The sequence below is a fragment of the Trichosurus vulpecula genome, chromosome 9, assembly GCF_011100635.1.
Source record: "Trichosurus vulpecula isolate mTriVul1 chromosome 9, mTriVul1.pri, whole genome shotgun sequence".
Lineage (NCBI taxonomy): Eukaryota > Metazoa > Chordata > Mammalia > Diprotodontia > Phalangeridae > Trichosurus > Trichosurus vulpecula.
Window position 1 is genome coordinate 173462355 of NC_050581.1, and position 21144 is coordinate 173483498.

General features: G+C 39.9%; 1 protein-coding gene across 1 annotated transcript in view; it reads left to right on the forward strand.

Moving 5' to 3' along the window:
• Positions 1-21144, forward strand: part of TAFA4 (TAFA chemokine like family member 4) — a 130463-nt gene that overhangs the window by 87045 nt on the left and 22274 nt on the right. Inside the window, exon 3 of the mRNA XM_036739667.1 lies at positions 18200-18355. Coding sequence (XP_036595562.1) covers positions 18200-18355 — 156 coding nt within the window. The remainder of the gene's footprint in view (positions 1-18199; positions 18356-21144) is intronic.

Sequence of the window (21144 nt, forward strand, 5' to 3'; positions counted from 1 at the left end):
AAAATCACAGATGCAATCCCTATTTCTATCCTGTTAGGAAAGACTGAAAAAAGAGAGATGATTTCCATTTTGTCTCTCTGTAGATAAATACCCCACATTTTCACGAGTATATACTTTGGTCCGGACCTGTGATGGATTTGGTTTAGGAAACTTCCAGAGGAGGAAACACCCTCTATTAGCATAGACTAAAAACTCACCTTGTAGGATCAAATGAGCCAAAATATATAACACACTATGCTGTGTAAATGATAGCTACTGTTATGACTGTTCCCCAGACTTGGAACTCTCCCTCCTCCTTTCTGCCTTCTGGCTTCCCTGGCTTCCTTCAAGTTCCAGCTACAAACCAACTTTCTACAGGAAACTGTTCCCGATCCCCCTTAATTCTAGTGCTTTCCCTCCGTTGATTATCTCCATTTGTTCTCTCTACCTTACTTGTACATAGCTGTTTGTATGTTGTCTCCTCCATCAGGCTGTGAGCGCCTTGAGAGCGGGGGCTGGTTTTTTGTTTTGCCTTTTTTTGCATCCCCAGTGCTTAGCACTGTGCCTGGCACATAGTAGATGCTTGCTAAATGCCTATTGGCTTGACTGTAACTCATAGTCTTAGAGAGTCACTTGAGGGGAGTACTAAGATGTTAAGTGATTTTGTCATATTTACTCCACAGGTGTGTGTCAAAGGCAGAATTCAAATTTAGGTCTTCCTGATGCCAGACATTTAAGAAGCCCCTTTCATGGAGCTACTAGTTTTCACGTTTGCTATATGAAGAGACTATCAGGCCAGATGTTAATCTACTATTCCATGCTGAGCATATTAATAGAGGGTATTTCTTCTTGCTCCCTCTGCTTCCCTCCTGATAATAGCCAGGTACTTGTTAGGAAGAAAGAACAAGGGATATAAGGCTTGAATCAAAAATAAGAAGCAGCCATTCCTTAGACAGACACAATTTTCATTCTAATAGGGCAGAGGGAAAAGAAATAGTTCAGACATAAAGGAAATGTGGTAGTAGGAATGGATATCTCTTACCTAATTCCCCAGATGCCACATTTTTTCCCTCATTCATTTGAACAGAAATGTCTAGACACACCCTGTGATCATTAATGATGCTGGGTCTAGGAGTCTTTAGCTACTGTATCTAGTGAATAATGTGAATGGGTCAATGCCAGCCCAGCACTGAGTTTTATAAAAGGGACAGACAAGGAAGAATCCTGATCCCCTGTGGATCAAACTAGAGAAGATGCTGAAATTGTCAAACACGTGAAAAGATCCAGAGCACGAATTTGCCCAGTTTTCAAGCCTTCTCAAAACCTGAATGATTCTCAGCTGTATACCTCTATGGGGATGGGCTATGGAGATATTCTCTCCTCAAATAAAATTATCTCCATTCTTCTCAAAGCTCCTCTATTCTCTTGATTTCACTCCTGGGATGCCTGTGCTTGGGAGTTAGACAGTCCAAGCCTGAATGGACCTTGAGTCTTTATTGGTAGGGCTGACATGGCACTCTGGGTGCCAGACGAACCCACCTTAACTTTCCATCACTTCCGGGTCACCCTCCACTCACTTTCCCCTTCCCTGCTTCCATTTCCAGGACCACATTCTGTCATAGCTGTTTCCATTTATCCACTAGTTAATTTTAATGCTGTGCTCCTTGGTGGAGTCTCAGAGTCCTTGTCTCACAGAAGGTCACTTGTTTTTTTTTTTTTTTTGTAGAAGATTTTAATCTCCATCTGGATATCACCTGTGACCCTCTGACCAAAGAATTCACTGTCTGACATGGTTCCCTCAACTTACTCGGTGTATTCATCCTCCCCCACACATGAAAGTTTTCAGTTCTTCTTTACTTAAATCCTGAGCAATCTCGTTATGAAGTTGTGAAGGGATGCTCCATATTCCAAGGGGTTTCTCTTTGCATTTTTAGGTTTTTTGATAAATTACTTTCCCTTCTGAGCTAGACTTCACTATAACTTTTATTATGGAAAAACATCTGCATAGGTTCAAGTCTCTTCAGTACCAATTGATTACAATTCTATGGCCAACAACGACCTATTTGTTTTTTCCTTTGTCTCCTGCCTTTGTTATACACAGACCATATGCAGGTTTTATTACTGAACTCATAGGCAGTGGTGAGAAGCAGCATGCCAGATCCTTCAGGTTAGGAAGGCCTGCTTTTGAGCACAACCTTGGATACACACTAGCTTTGTGACCCTGAGCAAGTCCCATAAGCTCTCAGGGCCTCAGACAGCTCTTTTTATCAAGTACAGTAGAGCTGCTAATCTTCATTGGAGGAGGCAGCTTATACATCTGCAGTCCCTCACACCAATAAAAATCATAAAACCACAAGTCAGATGGCTTTCCTTTACCCCCAACCCCAATCCCAGAGTCACTGAAAAAAAGAAAAAACTAATTCCTTTATTATTTTATGGTATACTTCAATGAAATTACCTTTTGGATTCATATTTTGATGTCTAAGTTTTACATTGGGAGCTGACAATACAGCTGCTGATTTCCTCCCCCCGCCCCCACCTTCTATCCTGAAATAAATTGATTCCTTGAATTCTCATCTTTGCAATAATTTTACACATTTACATATAGTTTTTTGAATGATTAATGATCTTGATTTCATGCTAGGTAAGTGGCCTCCTTGGAAATTGTTTCCGAGGCTCAGGGGAAAAAAAAAGCCCAGTGAATTTCTGTCTACATGAAACTTTTCCTGAGTCTCTCAGCTGCTGGTGCCTTCCTTTCCCCATCTTCCCCATTACCTTCTTTGGATTTTGCATATACTTATATACATCCATATTTTTTCCTCTGATAGATTATAAAATTCCTCAGGACAGACTATTTCATTTTTATCTTTGCATTCTTCATACCTTGGACAGTGCCCAGCGCGTAGTAGCCACTGAGTAAATGCTTGTTGGCTGATTTATTGGTTAATCTTTAGTACTCATTTGCAGCCTGGTATGAACTGTCCTATTATAAGTACATGCTGAAAGATCACTGACCTTTGTGATAAGCTTATCAGAAATAGACATCTAGTATCTAGTCTTTTTGAAAAAAAAAAGCTTCCTATCCAATGAGTGGCTGCATTTGAACTTGAATTTGTTAAGATTATATAATTATAAGGGCGTTTTAGGAATGCACCCAGGTCATGAGTCCTCTCCTGTCTTACACTTATTCATGTCCTTTCTTCTTTTCCAACAATAAAAGCAGCAGCAGCTGCAGATTCAGGCTCAATGTATGGCATGGGAGAGGTGGTAAGGCATAATGGATAGGAAGCTGGCCTTGGAGTCAGAATCCCTGATTGCAAATCCCGCTGCTAACTCCTACTAGCTGTTTTTCTTGGGAGAAGGATCATTTAACATCTCACTGCCCCCAGGTAGTTTACCAAGACTATAAATTGCAAAGCAGGGGTCTTTCTGTATGGATAAGAAAAGACTTGGGGGCAGGGCATAATATTTGTCTCCAAAAGGATGAAGGGCTGTCATTTGGAGAAGAGGTAAGAACTCCTCTGCTTGGGTGCAGAGGGCAGAACTAGTAGCAACAATGGTGGAAATTGAACAGAAGCCTGTTAGAGCTGGGTGTTAACAACTAGTAGAGCTGTCCAAAAGCTCTACTTGGAGGCCTTGAGAAGTAGTGAGTTCCCTGTGATGGGAGGTATTCAATAGAGGTTGGATAACCATTTGTCATGTATGTTAAAGATAAGATTCTTTTAAAATTATTTTACAAAAATTTTCTTTCAAAATACTATCTACATATTTATTTTTTAACATTTTTTAAAAATTGAATTCCACATTCTCTCCTTCCCTCTGGGCCCTCCCCCCTCCTTGAGAATGCAAGCACTTTGATTTCAATTATACATGTGAAGTCATGTAAAACATATTTCCATATCAGCCTTGCTGGAAAAACAAAACAAAACAAAAAACAAGACAAGACAAGAAAAATAAAGAGTGAAAAACATTATGCTTCACTCAGCACTCACTTCATCAGTAATCTCTCTGGAGGTGGCTAGCATTGTTTCATTATGGGTCCTTTGGAGTTGTCTTGGATCACTGTATTGATCAGAGTAATTAAATCTTTCACAGTTGTTAATTGTTACAATATTGCCATTACTTTGTACAATCTTCTCTTGGTTCTGTTTACTTCACTTTGCATCGGTTCATATAAGTCTTCCCAGGTATTTCTGAAAGTATCCTATTCATCATTTTTCATAGCACAATAGTTTTCCATCACAATCATATACTACAACTTGTTTAGCTATTTCCCAATTGATGGGCAGCCCTTCGATTTCCAATTCTTTGCCACCACAAAGAGAGCTAGTGTAAATATTTGTATAGTTTCTTTTCCCTTTTATTTGATGTCTTTGGGATACAGACCCACTAGTGGTACTGCTGAGTCAAAGGGCATGTACACTTTTATAGTCCTGTGGGTGTGGTTACAAATTCCTCTCCAGAATAGTTGGATTAGTTCACAACTCCATTAAGACTATATTAGTGCCCCAATTTTTTACTTCCCCTCCAACATTTGTCATTTGCCATTTCTGTCACATTAGCCAATCAGATTGGTGTAAGATGGTACCTCAGAATTGTTTTAATTTGAATTTTTCTAATCAATAGCTATTTAGAGAATTTTTCATGTAATGATGAATAGCTTTGATTTCTTCTTTTGAAAACTGCCTCTTCATATCCTTTGATCATTTATCAAGTTGGAGAATGGCTCTTATTCTTATAAATTTGACTTAGTTCTCTATATATTTGAGAAATGGGGCCTTTAGCAGAGAAACTTGTTGTAAATTCTCCCCCTCCCAGTTTCTTGCTTTCCTTCTAATCTTGGCTTCATCATGATAACTGTGTGTGTGTGTGTGTGTGTGTGTGTGTGTGTGTGTGTGTGTGTGCAAGTCCTTCTTAATTTCATGTAATAAAAATATCCATTTTATATCCTATAATGCTCTGTTTCTCTTGTTTGATCATAAATTCTTCCCTTATCCATAGATATGACAGGTAAAATATCCCATGGTCTCCTCATTTGCTTATGATATCACCCTTTATTTCTAAATCATGTACCTATTTCACTTCACTTTGGCATATAGTGTGAATGGAGGTTTATGCCTAGTTTCTGCCATCCTGCTTTCCAATTTGCCTAGCATTTTTGGTCAAATAGTGAATTCTTTCCCCCAAAACTTGGATCTTTGGGTTCATCTAAGTTACTATGGTCATTTACTATTGTGTAAACCTAATCTGTTTCATTTATCTGTCACTCTATTTCTTAGTACCATATTATTTTGATGATTACCACTTTGTAATATAATTTGAGATCTGGTGCTGCTAGGCCATTTTCCTTTGCATTTTTCCATTGATTCCTTTGATAATCTTGACCTTTTGTTCTTCCAGATGAATTTTGTTATTTTTTCTAGCTCTATAAAATTCTTTTTGATATTTTTATTGGCACGGCACTGAGTAAGTAAATTAATTTAGGTATATAGTCAAATAACTCTTAAATTATCTCCCCTCAATCTAGTTTGCAGATGTTGTTTTTCAATGTCATATTTCACATTTTCTTCTATTTTTTCACTTTTTGGAGCTTATTTTATTTTTTCTTCATGTCTCCTGGGATCATTAGCTTCCACTTGCCTGATTCTAATTTTTAAGGAATTATTTTCTTCAGTGAATTTTTGTTCCCCACTCCCCCAATTTGGCTAACTCTGTTTTAAAAATTATTAGTTTCTTTAATATTTTTGTGCCTCTTTTACCTACCTGTTAATTGCCTTTTTGTAATTTTCTGGCATCATCATAATTTCTTTTCCCAATTTTTTCTCTACCAGTATTATTTGATTTTAAAAATTAATTTTTTGCTCTTCCAGGAGTTCTTGTTGGGCTTGTGTCCAATTCACATTTTTCTTCATGGCTTTACTTGTAGCTCTTTTGACACGAGTGTCTTCTTCTGAGTTCATGTCACCATCATGGCTTCTTATGGTTGGGCTCTTTTGTTTGTTACTTTTTCATTTTTCTAGCCTATTTCTTGACTTTGAACTTCATGTTGAAGTTGGACTCTGTTTCCAGGGTGGAGGTGAGGGAGATGCTGTTCCTCAGGATCCTTGCTCCCTCTTGAGGCATTGTTTTAAAGTTGTTTTCAAGTAGAATTCTGGAGTTTCAGAGACAACAAACGGTTGAGTTGAGAAATTTTCCAGCCCAAGAAAACTTAGGAGGTTGGAAAAATAAAAGGTCTGTGACATAGGGGTGGATGCTTGCCCAGAGCCCACATGGCAGCAACACTAGCTGTGGGTCTTGAAAGTGGCCCACAGTTTTGGGAACTCTCAAACTACAGACAGTGAGGGGACTGGGCAATTGGTTAGAAAGAGACTATGAGTGACCCCTGAGTTAGCTCTAGATGCAGGACATGGCACTGTTTGGCAATTCCATTGCCTATACCAGGGGTGGGGGACCTGTGACTTTGAGGCCACATGTGGCCCTCTAGGTCCTCAAGTGCGGCCCTTTGACTGAATCCAAGCTTCACAGAACGAATTCCCTTAATAAAAGGATTTGTTCAGTAAAGCTTGGACTCAGCCAGAAGGCTGCACTCAATGGCCTAGAAGGCCACATATGGTCTAAAGGCTACAGATTCCCCACTCCTGGCCCATACCCACTTCTGAGTCACAGTTCTAGGGCAGAGGGGAGCACTTGTAGTCACAAAGGATCAGGAGCCCTGAGGAGAAGTATCACTCATAGTCCCAAGGGAGCAAGGGCCCAGAGGAGCAGCATCTCTTTCCTTATAAGGGAACAAGGGCTCTGAGAAACAGTATGTCTTTCCTCAGAAGGGAGCAAAGGTCCTGAGGAGCAGTATGGTTTGCCACTGAAAGGGATCTGGGGGCCCTTCCTGAATAAGGCCCAGATCACAGATCCAGAAAGCAGTGACCACAGCTCTGCCCAGATAGCGTATCCTTGGAAGCACCAGAAACTTCCAAAGACCCAGAAACTAGCTCCGAAAACAATGGCACCAAGAATCCTGAAGCTTGAGACAGCACCTCATCACCTCTACCCTGCCCCACCATCTCCAATAGTGTTGCTGCCCCCTCCTTCTGACCTAAGTTATCTTGAACTGGAAGAACATCTTACCACAATCCTTTGTTGGCTCCAGAATTTGATTTGAGGTATTATTTTAAAGCTGTTGGAGAGGAATGTTGGGGGAACTTGGCTGTGGTGCTTTTTCTACTCTGCCATCTCTGGCTCTACCCCCAAGATGGGATTCTTGTTGAAGTTTGGTTTGTACTCGGTGGCCACTGGGGTCCATTCCAACTCTGAAATTCCTTGGGGAGTCACCCTCTCTGGAAATGGCTTTTTGGAATATAACTTCAGGCCTCCTAATGTGAGAACTCGTTTGACCTGTTACTGAGTACCTCTGGTGAATTTCTTCATGAGATCATGAGGAAGAAAACTTGAAGCATTAATTTTTTATTGCTAGTTTTAATGCCAAAGAAGAAAAATCACAGCAAAATCCCCTTTGACTCAGGGTTTCATTTTAATCTCTTAACTCTGGCAGTAGATGCCTTCATGAAATGACCCAACCTGCCAGTAAACATCAGGGACATGAGAGCAGAGATTTTATCCTGCACCAGCATCATTTTCATCTCTTGATAAATTGCATCATGCAGTTTACTGCTGTAGAATATTTACTTAGAAGGATAGTTATTTTCCTCTGGGGGAAAAATGCTACCTATTTTATTTTTACATCTTTAATGTACAGATGGAGCATCATTTTTCTAGTTTCCATGTAACATGTATATTGATATTTCTGTCTACTGAGATATTTCCGTCTACTGAGTTTGTCCTGTGTAAATATTTGGCAAATGAGTAAATAAGAAATATATCCAATTGTGTATGAAATGATGAAATCATACAGATATTAAAAGAGACATATACAAACTTAAAAAAGCAGGATCATGGATTTACAACTGGAAGGCTAGCTAATATAATTTCCTCATTTTAAAGATGGGAAAAGTGAGGGCCAGAGAGTAGGAATGACAATATAGATAAGATAGCAAGTGGAAGGAGCAGGATTTGTACCTAGGTACTGTGAACCTAAATCCCATATATTTTCCACTCTTCCAAACTCCCTCTCAAGGACTTCTGTTTTTTTTTTTTTGATTGATACTGGGTCTTTTTTTAACTTCAAAAGGATTTTTTCCTTTTGTAACAACTACAAAACATATAATATTCTCTATGAGAGTTCCTTTTGAAATTCCAAACAATTAATTTTCCTATGTATTCCATCTCTTTTCCCATTTAACCAACACTGAACACATTTATCTCCCTGGTTCCTAGGAACAGAGGTGTTAGGAGGCCATGTTTTGAGAGATTGCTTTGGAAAGAGGTGTCACTTGGGTAGAGAGAAGAGGTGCCTGCTAAAGTATAGTTTAAATGATTCTTGGCCTTGAGTAGCTCCATCTAAATGGAAAAATAGTCTAGGTTCCACCAATTTAGGGGAACTGGTACACTTTTCTCAGAAGAGTACTCCAGCTACTGGAAGTTGCCAAGTATTTTCTTCTCCAGGCAGTCAGAACTCTTATTGAAATATTAAGGGACCTCTTTGTCCCTTTCTTCTCTGGTCTGAAGTTTTAAGGTTGGTCTGTGTGGTCTGAGATCCATTCTAGCTCCACAGTTAATTAATATGTCATTTCTCAAGAAACATTAAGCACTTACTGTATAGCTCCATCTATAGTACTTATAGTATAGCACTATACAGTGTATACGATTCTTCTAGGCACTTAGACAAAAACAGAAGTTTTTACCCTCAAGGATCTTATTTTCTACTGAGATGGAATATGATGGGGAGGGACTAGGGGGATACAGCATGAACAAGAAAAATATCATCCAAGAAAGTTGATGGAAAGAGAATGATCAACTAAGAGGATTAGTGTGTGCTATGTGGAAGAGATGCATATAAGTTGAGCCTTGATGGAATTCAAGAGTTTTGAGAAGTGAGGATGGGGAGGGACCGTACTTCAGGCACGGGGGACAGCTTGTACAGGTATCATGAACATGAAGTCTCTAGTTTGGGGAATGGTAGTCCATTTTTGGTTGCAATGGAGAGTTATTGAAGAGCAGTGTTCCTGAAGGGGAAAATGATCCACTGGTATTTTCTTAGTGTCAAAAGAATGAGAGGAAGGCTCTCAGCACATTGGGTACATCCTATGCAGGGAACTTTGGGGAGGGCATGAACAAGAGGCACAGTATGAACAGGTGAGGAGTGGATGGTATGCAGTTTACATCAGTGAGGGAAGGACAGCCTATGAGATTACAGATTCACTGGACAATTGTCCTATCCCACATCCTCCCAGATCAACAACTGTACTGAAGTCAGTCAGTTTCTGTAGCCATTATGATGAACTCTGCCTTAGTTGGTTATTTGAATGGTTTTGTTTGTGCCCTTCATTAAAAGGTCTGCAAATAATCCATGCAGATTTAATACAAACATGAGAGGTAACATGAGGCTTCTTTGTATTATTTTAAAAAATGTTTAAATCATTTGCTTTACACAATACTGAACACAAAATCAATTAAATTTGCTTTGTGACTATTTTAATTTAACTAAATCCCAAATGGAATAATATATGCAAAGTGCTATATAAATGTCAGATTTTATTATTAGCATCATTGTTATTATTAAAAAATTCAGTTATGCAAATATCTAAACTTTTCACTTTCTTCCTTTAGGTCTTTATCTGGATTCTTCTTTTGTTTTTTCATTCTCATTCATTTTTCTTCTTATATGGGTAATTACAGTTCTCATTTCTTCTGTTTCTGCATTTCCTCTTCTTTATTTTAGAAACGTCTTTCAACGTTTCCTAATATTCCGATGACTTTTCAATATTAATGGCTTTCTCATATGCCATTATATTAATCTATCATTGTGTAGCCAACCACATGCCTGCATTGTTAGATATTTAGGTTGCTTCCATTTACTTTTTCATTTTTATATAATGGTTCTATGAAATCTTTGAACACATAACTCTTTTCTTTTGATTGGTGATAACATTTCCAGGTCACATTCCCAACAATGAAAGTTTTGGGTTAAAGGCTATGATTATTTTTATAGCCTTTCTAGCCCACCGTCAGATGGCTCTCTGAAAAGATTCGAGTTTGCAATTAGGCCAGCAATGAATGAGTGTACTTGTTTCTCTACATTCCTAACAGCCTTGAACTTTGTTGCCTTTATCTCTGTTTGGCCTATTTCTTAACAAACTACACCTTTCCCATGTATTAGTTCACACCTTATGTAACATAACTGGTAGGGGGAAGTATTTAACTTTTTGGAACACTGTCATCAAGTGATTTTATTAGAGTGGGGTGAGAATAAGCAATATTGGGGCTTTGGTCCATTGTGAAGTTAGAAATGTCATTGTCTGTACTTGAAAATCCATACCTTTAATAGGTTTGTAAGTGTATTGGTTAATTTTAGTTATATCATAGTCAAGAATTATACCAACATCTATTCTGTGAGCATTCGGATAAATGCTAACTTTAATTTTTTTTAAAAAAATTCTTTTAAGGTGCTATGTATGATCCAAGGCATTTATTTATTTATCATTTTATCCATTGGTGCACATATGAAAATGAGATTAAGACATTCTCCATGTCTGTTAAGAATCAATCTGTACAAAGTCTTTAAAATAGAGTAGAAAATCTTTAGGGCAGAGACAAGAGAAAGAGAATTTGACTTCTAAGGGTTGTTGGAAGTTGGCAGTGTGAGAACTTTAAGATGTTTGATAAAAATGATGATAGTTATCTATCATAGATGGTTTTGAAAGTTAGTGGAATGGATCAGATACTCTCGAAATGACTTTTTTTCCTGTGTGCTAATGGGTAACTATTTGGGGATTGCCAAAGTGACAGAATCTCAGCATTGAAAGGAAACATAGGGACCATCTCCTCTAATCCATAACTGAATAAAAATCATCTATGTTATATCCAACCAGCAGTGATCCAACCTTTGTTGGGAGATGTCTAGTGAATGGGAACCTACTACATACCAAGGTGACTTCTTCTGCTTTGCGACAGCTCTAATTAATTGCCAGAAAGCTTTTCCTGACATCAAGCCTAAATCTGTCACTAGACAATATTTAACCTCTTCCCCTAGTTCTGCCATCTGGGGGGGGGGGGCGGCAAGCAGAGCATTTCTAATTCCTTTTCCATAGAAGTAACTTTTCAAGTATTCAATGACAGCCATCATATTGCCTTAGGTTTTCTCTTTTCTAGGCTAAGCATCCCTACTTCTTCAACTGATCAAGAAGCCTTTCCCCATCCTGGTTGCCCTTCTCTAGACTCCATTCTAAAATGTGGGGGACCTCACAACAAAACATTGTGCTTCAGATGTGGAACTATTGAAGAATCTTAGAATTTTAGAGTTGTAAGGAAGCAAAGGATCCTTCTTGTCTAATCCATAAAAGAATCCTTACTATAACAAATCTGGACTTCCCTTGAAGCCTTCCAATGGGGGTGGAACCTTCTATGTTCTCTCTCTCCACAGGTAACCCATTTGGATTTTGGAGAGGTCTAATTATTAGAAAGTTCCAGCTTTCTAAAATCAAGAATTTGCTTGAATGCTTTTGCTCTCTCTTTCCTTTCTCTTCTACCTTCTTTCCTCTGCCTTCTTGTTCCTTTCGTATTAGTTTGTCACTTACCATAAAAGACTATAAAAAACCGATAAAAATTACCTTAATCCTGACTTGAAAAAAAGCTATCTCCAGTATAAATTACTCCAATGGTGATCATTTTTCTTTGTAAGAGTGGTTGCAAACAATAGCAAATGACTTCCTTCCCAGCAAAAATCTTGTTATTATCAAAAAATCATAATATAAAAAACAGCTTCTGAAGCAAAACAACTTGGTTGCTTTGAAATGGTATCAAGACGGCCGATTTTGAGGGAGAAGGCAGGTAGCAAATTTCCTACTTCTTTTTTCCTTCTGGTCTTTTTCTTTGGACCAGATTTATTTCTTCCCCTCCCCCTGCTCAGCTCTTGACAGTTGCCTTGAAGGGCTGACCCAGTCACTGGTGATCTCTTTGCAGGGCCTCTTTTCTTTCATTGCCTTGGTTTTTCTGAAAGCTTGAGCAGAAAATGAAAGTGCTAAGATTCACTGACACCAAAAGCCAGAGCTGGAAAGGATGTCACATTCCCTTAAATTTGATTAGCAGCCATCTAATCCAAGTCTTACAGTCTCTTGTCCAAATCTCTGGCAAGTGGTCATCCAGCTCCTGCTTGATTCTGTGAAGAGGGCCTCTGGCTCTCTCTCCTCCAAGAAATGGCTCTGTCTGCTCAGTCATAATTCCAGCAGCTCTTCAGGCAAGTCTTCCATTATTATTGACATGTGACATCAGTATATTCTTCATTGCCTTCTCTATGCCCAAGTTCATGTTGTTTTTATCACCCAGAATGTTGACTTTTCTCTCCTAGACCTAATACTTATCGTTCAATATCTTAGTCAAGTTCCATCTTCTCCATGAAGTATTTTCTGCTACCAAATCGATATAAGTTCCTTGGAGTCAAGGACTCACACTCTTTCATATTTGGAAGGAAGCTCAGAAGCCATCTAGTCCAGCCCATGTCCCTCAAAGAATTCTCCTTACAGCACACTCCTTACACGCATTGAGCAGTCTCTTCATGAAGATGTTCAAAGAGGGAACCAGTATTATTACTGGAGGCAACCTCTATAGAATTCTATAATGGTAGGACTGAAAGGAACCTTAGAAATTATCTAGTCCAACCCCCTCATTTTACAGTTGAGGAAACCAAGGCACAGAGAAATAGCCTCTTTTCCAAGGTCACATATGAGTGAATGGTAGAATAATATGATGACTGGTGTGCTGGACTTGAAGTCAACAGGAAGAACTGGGTTCAAACTACACTGCTGATAATGCCTGTTGAGGTCAAATTTTAATCATTCGGGGTTGAAACCATGAAATCACTGTGAGGCAGCTAAATGTTGCAGTAGATAGAATGGTTGACCTGGAGTCATGAAGACCTGAATTCAAATCCAGCTTAAGACCCTGGGCAAGTCACTTAACTTCTATTTGCCTTAGTTTTATCATATATAAAAAATGGGGATAATAGTAGAACCTTTGTTGCAAGGATGAGGTTATATTTGTAAAGTGCTTTACAAACCTCAAAGTGCTTTATAAATTCTAGCTATTATTAATATTATTATTACCCTCAACTCCTCATTCTTCCCTATCCCCATATCTACTCATTTACCAAGTTCTATTGATTCTCCCTAATACAACACCTCTTTTAAGGTCCCTTTCTCTCCATTCACAAGTTCATGACCCTGGTTCAGGCTCTCACCAGTGTACCCCTTGATTATTGTAATAATGTCCTTACTTGTCTCCCTCCCTCAGATCTCTCTTTTCCCCATTCTATCCTCCAAACAGCTGAGAAGTGATACTATCAAAAGACAGGTCAGACTCTGTTATCCCCCCCCTCCATTTGAAAAAGCTCCAGTGATTTCCTATTGCACCTAGGATAAAATACCAACTTCTATTTGCCACTTAAATGAATACCACACAGTCTGGCTCCAGGTCACCTTTCCAGGTTTTTTTCCACCTCCTTCCTCATCATTCACTCCAGGTTCCAGTCAAACCATCCTTCCTGTTGTTTCCTCCTACCTGGTGATAGGCCATCCTGCAAACTTGGAATGTACTCCTTCCTTACACCTATCTCTTAGAATCCCTAGTTTCCTTCAAATGCCACCTCCAGTTCAGACCTTTCTTGACCATCCTCCAACGTTTTAGTGCCCTCTATCATCTTCTATTTATAAATATCATCTCATTTTATCTTGACAATGGCCTTGGGAGGTTAATGTTATTATTGTCCCTTTTTACAGATGAAGAAACTGAGGCAGAGGGTAAGTGACTTGCCCAGGTTCACACTGCCTGTGCGTGTATAAGGCTAGATTTGAATTCAGGTCTTCCTAATTCCAGGCGAAGTGCTCGATCTACTCTGCCATCCTGTTGCCATCTAGAGAATGTCAAGGGATCTAGAAGAAAGGCTTCCCCTATGCAATAGTCCACCTGTGGTGAATTCAAGGGAGGATCTAGACAAAGGTCATATAAGATGGATATCCGTGGGTAGACTGTAATATGCACCCTCGGAGGTAGGACCCACAGTGAAGAGATTACAGATCTGTTCCATTATCTCAATTTCCCTAGTTCTTGGGCAAAAATACACATAAGGTGATCTTTCCTATAATTCCCCAATGCAGTAAATGAGGCTTGGACTAGATGGTTTGAAGATCCCTTCCAAACCCATGAGCCTTTGTTCTTATGACCCCGGTTAGAACAGTTGGTTGCCTGAAGTAAGTTCATCCCAAGAAATAACTATTTCTAGGAGCATTGATTTAGCACATCAGTACCAAAGAGAAAAATGTGCATTGCTACCTTGTAAAAGGTGAGACCTGAGTTCAAATTGTACCATAGATACTTAAAAGCCATGTGACCTTGGCAAGTCATTCAACTTTTTTCTCCCTCAGTTTCTTCATTTGTCAATTGCGTATAATCATAGCATCCATGGTTGTTTTGAGGTTCAAATGTAATAATATATGTAAAATGTCTATAAACCTTAAACTACTACACTATGATTATCAGTAGAGCTCATGTTAATATGGTTCTTTCTTCACCAAAATGGATGTGGACATCTTGGAGGGGAAAAGAATTATCAGGATTATTATTTGCATTGTATAAATGGGGAAACTGAACTTTTGGGAGGGTCAGTGATTTGATCAGTGTTGTCCAGTTAGGAAGTATATGAGGTGGCTTCTAACCCTAGTCTTTTCATATATGCTGTTTTCTACAAGCCTCCAATGTGATAAATATGACTCACAGTATGAACAGTTGGTTAATTGGCTCAAGTCCTATCTCTTACATGAAGCCTTCCCTGATTATCCCAGATGCTAACACCTTCCCCCACTCTCCCTCCAAATAATCTTGTATTTACTTTGTATAATTCTCTATATACCTGGCATACATACAGTAATTTCCGTGATAGAATAGAAGCCTTTTGAGTGTGGGGATTGTTGAATTTTTCTCTTTGTATTCTCTGTGCCTAGCACAGTGTCTGGCAAATATTAGGTGCTTAGTGAATGCTTTTTGATTGACCTATCTATCGATTGACTCCAGCCAACTTTCCATCAGGCCACAACTCTGTCAGTTGAAATTGCTAGGTTGGTTTTCTGAATGTGACTATACGTATTTTTCCAAATGGATGGATTGATTATTCCCAGGTTGTAGATTTGTTGAATCTCAGGATGCAGAATCTGGAAGGGGCCTCAGAGACCACATAGCCCAACCCTCTCATTTTCTTGATGAAGAAGCTGAGAATAGGATGCTTACGGTTGAAATAGAAAATTCCCTTTGAGTTTTCAGATGAGACACATTAATAGCCCATTTGATAAGATTTTTATTCATACTTTAAAAATCAGTGGCCCTTCTGAAGAGCTTTTTGTCTATTATAAGAATTCATTAGAGCATATTTCTCCCATTTTGTGTTACAGGCGCAGAGATAACTCTCCCTTCACTTGCTGACCCTCTTGTGTCATTTAGTAATCTAATTACAGCCTAATGGCCAACAGGGAGGGCATTTCCCGACAGATAATTGAGGAGTTAATTCATCTTGGCCCCTCTACACAGCTAGTCACCAGTTGCCAGAAAATGCCTGACCTCTAGGTCATTCTTGCTATTATGAGCCTAATCGAGCATTTCCCCCCATTTTTATGCCTGTTGACACAAGCTCTATGCGATTTTGCTGCCAATGGGTTTTTTTTAAATGATGAACTTGGCCTTTACATTTTGTAAATGTATTCAAGCTATTGGTAAGCAGCAGGAAAACAGAATCACACATTCACCGGATCTCAGAAGTAGAGGGGATCTCAGTGGTCATCTAGTAAAACCCATACTTGATGGAAGACCCCCTTTATAATTTACTCAATGAGTATTCATCCAACCTTTTCTTGAAGACCTACAGTGGGGGGGCTAAGCCCTTACTTTCCAAGGACATCTCCATTTTAAAGAAGTTTTTCCTGATATCAAATCTAAATTAGACTCCTAACAACTCACACCCATAGTTTTCTGGATGTTTAGCCCTCTAGGCCATGCAGAATAACTCATGTCAACTGAGCATCATATTGTGTTCAATGGAAAACCCTGAGAGATGGGGTTTCTGCGTAATTAATAATCAATTTATTAATTAGGGTAACTGGCAATCAATAAATTAATGGTCAGTGGTTTCTCTCAGTAACCAAAGACAACCCATGGAAAGCCTAAAAGCTTTGTATGCTTTTTCAAAGGGAATGACCCTGACAAGTAAAAATCAGCCCTGACTGGTGGGCATTTAATGAGGAGGTGGGCTAGAAATCTGACAAGTGAAGATCAGCCCTGACTGGTGGACATTTAATGAGGAGGTGGGCTAGAAGTCTGACAAGTGAAGGTCAGCCCTGACTGGTGGACATTTAATGAGGAGGTGGCTAGAAGTCTTCAGCTCCTTCTGCTGACAACGTGGCTTGATCACGATTTAGCCAAGGCCAGCAATCTGGATGGGAGAATCCATCTCCATCCTAATCACTCTGGTTGGTTTTCTCCTTCATTAGCTGGGTCACCCTAAACTCTAATGGAGGTATATAAGGACAGGGACTCTTTTCCCCAGAGTAAGAACTTGCCTAGTTGGGTGGGGTCCCACCCAAGATTGAATGGCATGTTCCTTGAGGGCTAGGGACAACCTCATCAATCAGTCATGTCCTTTATATACTGATTTTTTTTTAAACAGGAGCAGGGCTGTAATGAGGAAATTGAGGAGTGAGGCCTGGATCCCAGTTTAACAATTGGTTGTTGATATAATAGTAAAACAATAATTTCTCTCAAAATGATGCATACTCAAGACCCTTACTTGCCTTGGCTTTCCTTATCCAGATACTTTGTTGGCTTATTAATGTCTAAATCAGTGGTTTGGATTTGGCCACTCATGGTTTTGATCCTCTTATTCACCTTTGATTTTCTGTGTATTCACAATTTTCATTCTGTCTGGTTATACCACCATATCAGATAGTAATAAGAGCCACATTGCTCAAAGAGTCCAAGTTACACATAAACAGATAAAGTAAATAAAATAGAATTTGAGGTGGAGAAAGCACTAACAAACAGAGGAAATCTAGGAAAGGCTTCCTGTTAGATGTGGCACAGGAGTTGAACCTGGAAGGAAACTAAGTATTTGAAGATGCTGGAGGAGAAGAGGAAGTGTATTCTTGGCACTTGGGACAGATTAGATGACACCCAACAACCCTTCTAGCCCTAAATTCTGTTAGGTCCAAGTATGTTCCCCTACTTAGTGATAACAGCCAAATGCTGTCAGTTATAAATCCTATCTCTGATCTTGGGCAAGTCACTTAATTTGGGCCTCAGTTTCCTGAACTGTGAAATGAAGAGGTTGGAATAGATGGCCTCTGAAGCCTTTTCTAGCTCAAGATCCATGATCTCAGCAGGTGTCAGAAGGAATTCTTCTTTACAATGAGAACAGTTCGCTATTCACTACACCAAGATGCCTCCTAGATAACTGGACATACATCTTTAATTGTAATATTTTTAAAGAGTCAAAAATCAAAATAGCAACCAGCAAACTTTTAGAGCCCAGGAATTCTTCCTAGAAAAAGTCAATTAATATTTTTTGGTCTGTAGGTAGGATGAAAACATGAGTAAAAGGAAAACATTTGCCAGTTTCTGAGGCACAAATGCTTGCACTGAAAATTTAACAATTAGCTGTTGTGATGTGGTTAAAGCTGGCTCCAGCACGTCCTGGTTTATGTATTGATTTTGGTTCTGACCAATGGTTTCGTTGGTGGAGTGAGTTGCTGGTTACTAAATTCCTTCTACTAATGATGTTTGTTATCTTTTCTTTATCTTATAGAAGGAAAGCCTTCATGCCCTGAAAGGCTAAGTCACTTGCCCAGAGTTACACAGCCAATATAAGTCAGAGATAGAACTTGAACTCAGGTCTTACTGACTCTAAGGACTGGCTCTCTATCTACCATGCTGCACTACATTTCAGTAAATATGGCTTTGCTGTATTAAAAAAAAAAAGAAACAACTTGGGTACCACAAATGGTGACGTAGCCTTGTTCTTGCCTGTTGTGAGGCTAAATGTCTTTGTGTATGTTTTTGTCTATGCACATCTCAGGGCACCACCAGGTCAAGCAAGGGACATGTGAAGTGGTGGCCGTGCACCGTTGCTGCAATAAGAACAGGATTGAGGAGCGATCCCAGACTGTCAAGTGTTCCTGCTTCCCAGGGCAGGTTGCTGGTACAACGAAGGCTCAGCCTTCCTGTGTTGAAGGTAAGCAATCTCTAATTGATGCCACTAAGATCCCGGTGAGACTGGAAGAACTTAACCCCCTTCCCCTGTTTGTTGACTTTTTGCTGCGTGGGCTGTGTAATCCTTCCTTTTCTTAGTCACTGTTTGTTGGTGGTGATGAATATATCATAGCATAATTAAGTCTCTTAATATATGTAGTGATGCATCTCGTGTCTTTGCAGGCAGTATTCGTGGCTCGAAGTGTTCCTTCTCAGACTAGGCTACTTAGGAAGCAAATCACTGTGCAGCCTTACTGACATCTGGTTGGATTCAGCACAAAAGCATTTGGTAATCAGGTTATCATTTAGGTTTAGAGAGACAGTATGGTGTCTGTAGTGGCCAATGCTGGACTTAGAAGTAGGAAGACTTGGCTGTGAATCTCATCCGACATGTTAGCTATGTGATGCTGGCAAATCACTTACACCTCTTTCTGCCTTAGTTTCCCCACCTGTAGAATGGGGGGCTTGAACCTGATGAATGAATGAATGAATAAAAAACATTGATTAAATGCTGCCTGTGCCAAACCCTGGTACGAAGCGCTGGGATTGCAAATACAAAAGAGATGACAGTTTGCTCCTGAAGAGCCCACCTTCTAGAAGGGTAAGACAACGTATAGAGGGTCTTGGTGGACAGAAAGGGACTTTTTAGTTTTGAAATTTATAGGGATGGTCACGTGATCTGGGATCATAGATCTAGGGGTGGGAGAGAATTCAGAGACCTTATAATCTGATCCCTGCATTTTACGGATAAGGAAACTGAGGCTGAGGGAGTGATTTGCCCAAGATCACATGGGCAGTAAGTGTCAGGAGTAAGATTTAAATCCATGCCTTTTGACTGCAGGGTTCTGGAGCTGAAAGGGTTGAATCGTCCAGGGCATTATCTTTGGCGTGGGCAGTAAGACTAAGATCCCCTAAATTTATGATTGTATGTATGATCCTGTTGGAAGGAATTACTGTTGGTCATCTGTCCCAGCAGTGTGGTGTGGACTTGAGGTCAGAATGGAGTTTGGATCCTGCATCTACTACTCACTGAACTGTGTGCAACCTTAGGCAAGTCACCTCATCTCTAAGTCTTGGCGTCTTCGTCTATAAAATGACGGGGTTAGAGTAGATGGACGTTGGGGTCCCCTCCTGATCTATAACTAGGTGATCTGCTGTAATTCAGGAATCAACAGTGAAAAAACAACATGTCTACACAACTTCAGAGACTACTAGTAGCAGGAGATTGCCCCAGAAAGTCAAGGATCGTGGACCTGCCAGTCTGATGTTATTTGAAATATCTCAGGCTCAGTTTTGGGGTAAGACCATGGAGAATAGGCTGGCAAGAATTGATAAGAAAACAGGGCCCTTGGCATAAAATAGGGAGTACAAGCTTGCTTTTTGTCAGGGTCATGAAGGAGGGGAACTTGCTAATGAAGCTGTGTGATCACAGCGACAAAGGAATCTGCCCAATTCTAAAAACAGCTGAGTGGGTTTAAATATGCTGAGAAGAATTCAGTATCACTGGCCACTCTCTAAGGAGCAGGCAGGGCTTCCTGAATCCAGGTCCAGCTTTCCATTTAATGCCCTAGTATTTATATAGTACTTTCTAAACATTATCTCATTTTACCCAGGCAACAACCAGGGGAGGTAGGTGCTTCAAGTACTGTTATCCACACTTTACAGATGTGGCAGCAAGGTGGTACAGTGGAATAGTGTGCTGGGCCTGGAGTCAGGAAGATCTGAGTTCAAATCCTGCCTCAGACATTTACTAGCTGGGTGACCCTGGGATGGTCACTTAATCTCTGTTTGCTTCAGATTCTTCATTTGGAAAATGGGGATGATAATACAACCTACCATATAGGGCTGTTGGAAAGATCAAATGAGACAATATCTGTAAATTGCTTAGCACGATGCCTGGCACATTTTTTGCTGTTCAGTTGTTTTTCACTTTTTGAGACCCCATTTGGGGTTTTATTGGCAGAAATACTGGAGTATTTTGCCATTTTCTGTTCCAGCTCATTTTTACAAATGAGGAAACTGAGGCAAACAGGTTTAAGCTACTTGCCCAGGGTCACACAGTTAGTATCTGAGGCCAGATGAGTCTGCCCAACTCTAGGCCTGGTGCCTTATCTGCTGTGCCACCTACCTGCCCCTGTCTTGGCACACAGTATATGCATAATAAATGCTTATTCCCCTCATGTTAGAGATCAAGAAATTGAGGTTCACCTGGCTTCCTCTGAGACTCATAGCTAGTAAATGATGGAGCTGATTGTTGAAGTAAGGTTTCCTGATTTGAGGCTCAGGGCTACCTCCACTCCAAAAGGTGCACATGTTTTAGAAGCAAACGGTCTAAAGTTAATCGTAGACTAACTTTGGTATGTCTGTAGTCAGGAAGATATGGATTCAAATCCTGCCTCTGATACCTATTTCCTGGGTGACCCTGGGGAAGACGCTCTAACTCTCTGAGTTTCCATTTCTTTCTCTGTAAAATGGCCAGAGCAGAACTTACCTCCACAGGCTATAGTGAGATTCAAAGGAGATGTTGAACCTGAAACACTTTGCAGACTTTCAAACACTAGATAAATATTAGTGACTGTTAGCCTTCCTTCAGTCTCTTCCCAGAATGCTACTGCTCCTGGCTTAGCGTGCCACCGGCCTCCTGGCCTGGGCAACTTCTTTCAGGGATTTTAGCTCTCTTTGCTCAGTCATTTATCCTGGAATAATTATGCAGGGCCATGCCATTAGCGGATGTGCCGGAGATTTATTCTTCACTAGATAGAGACATTCTTA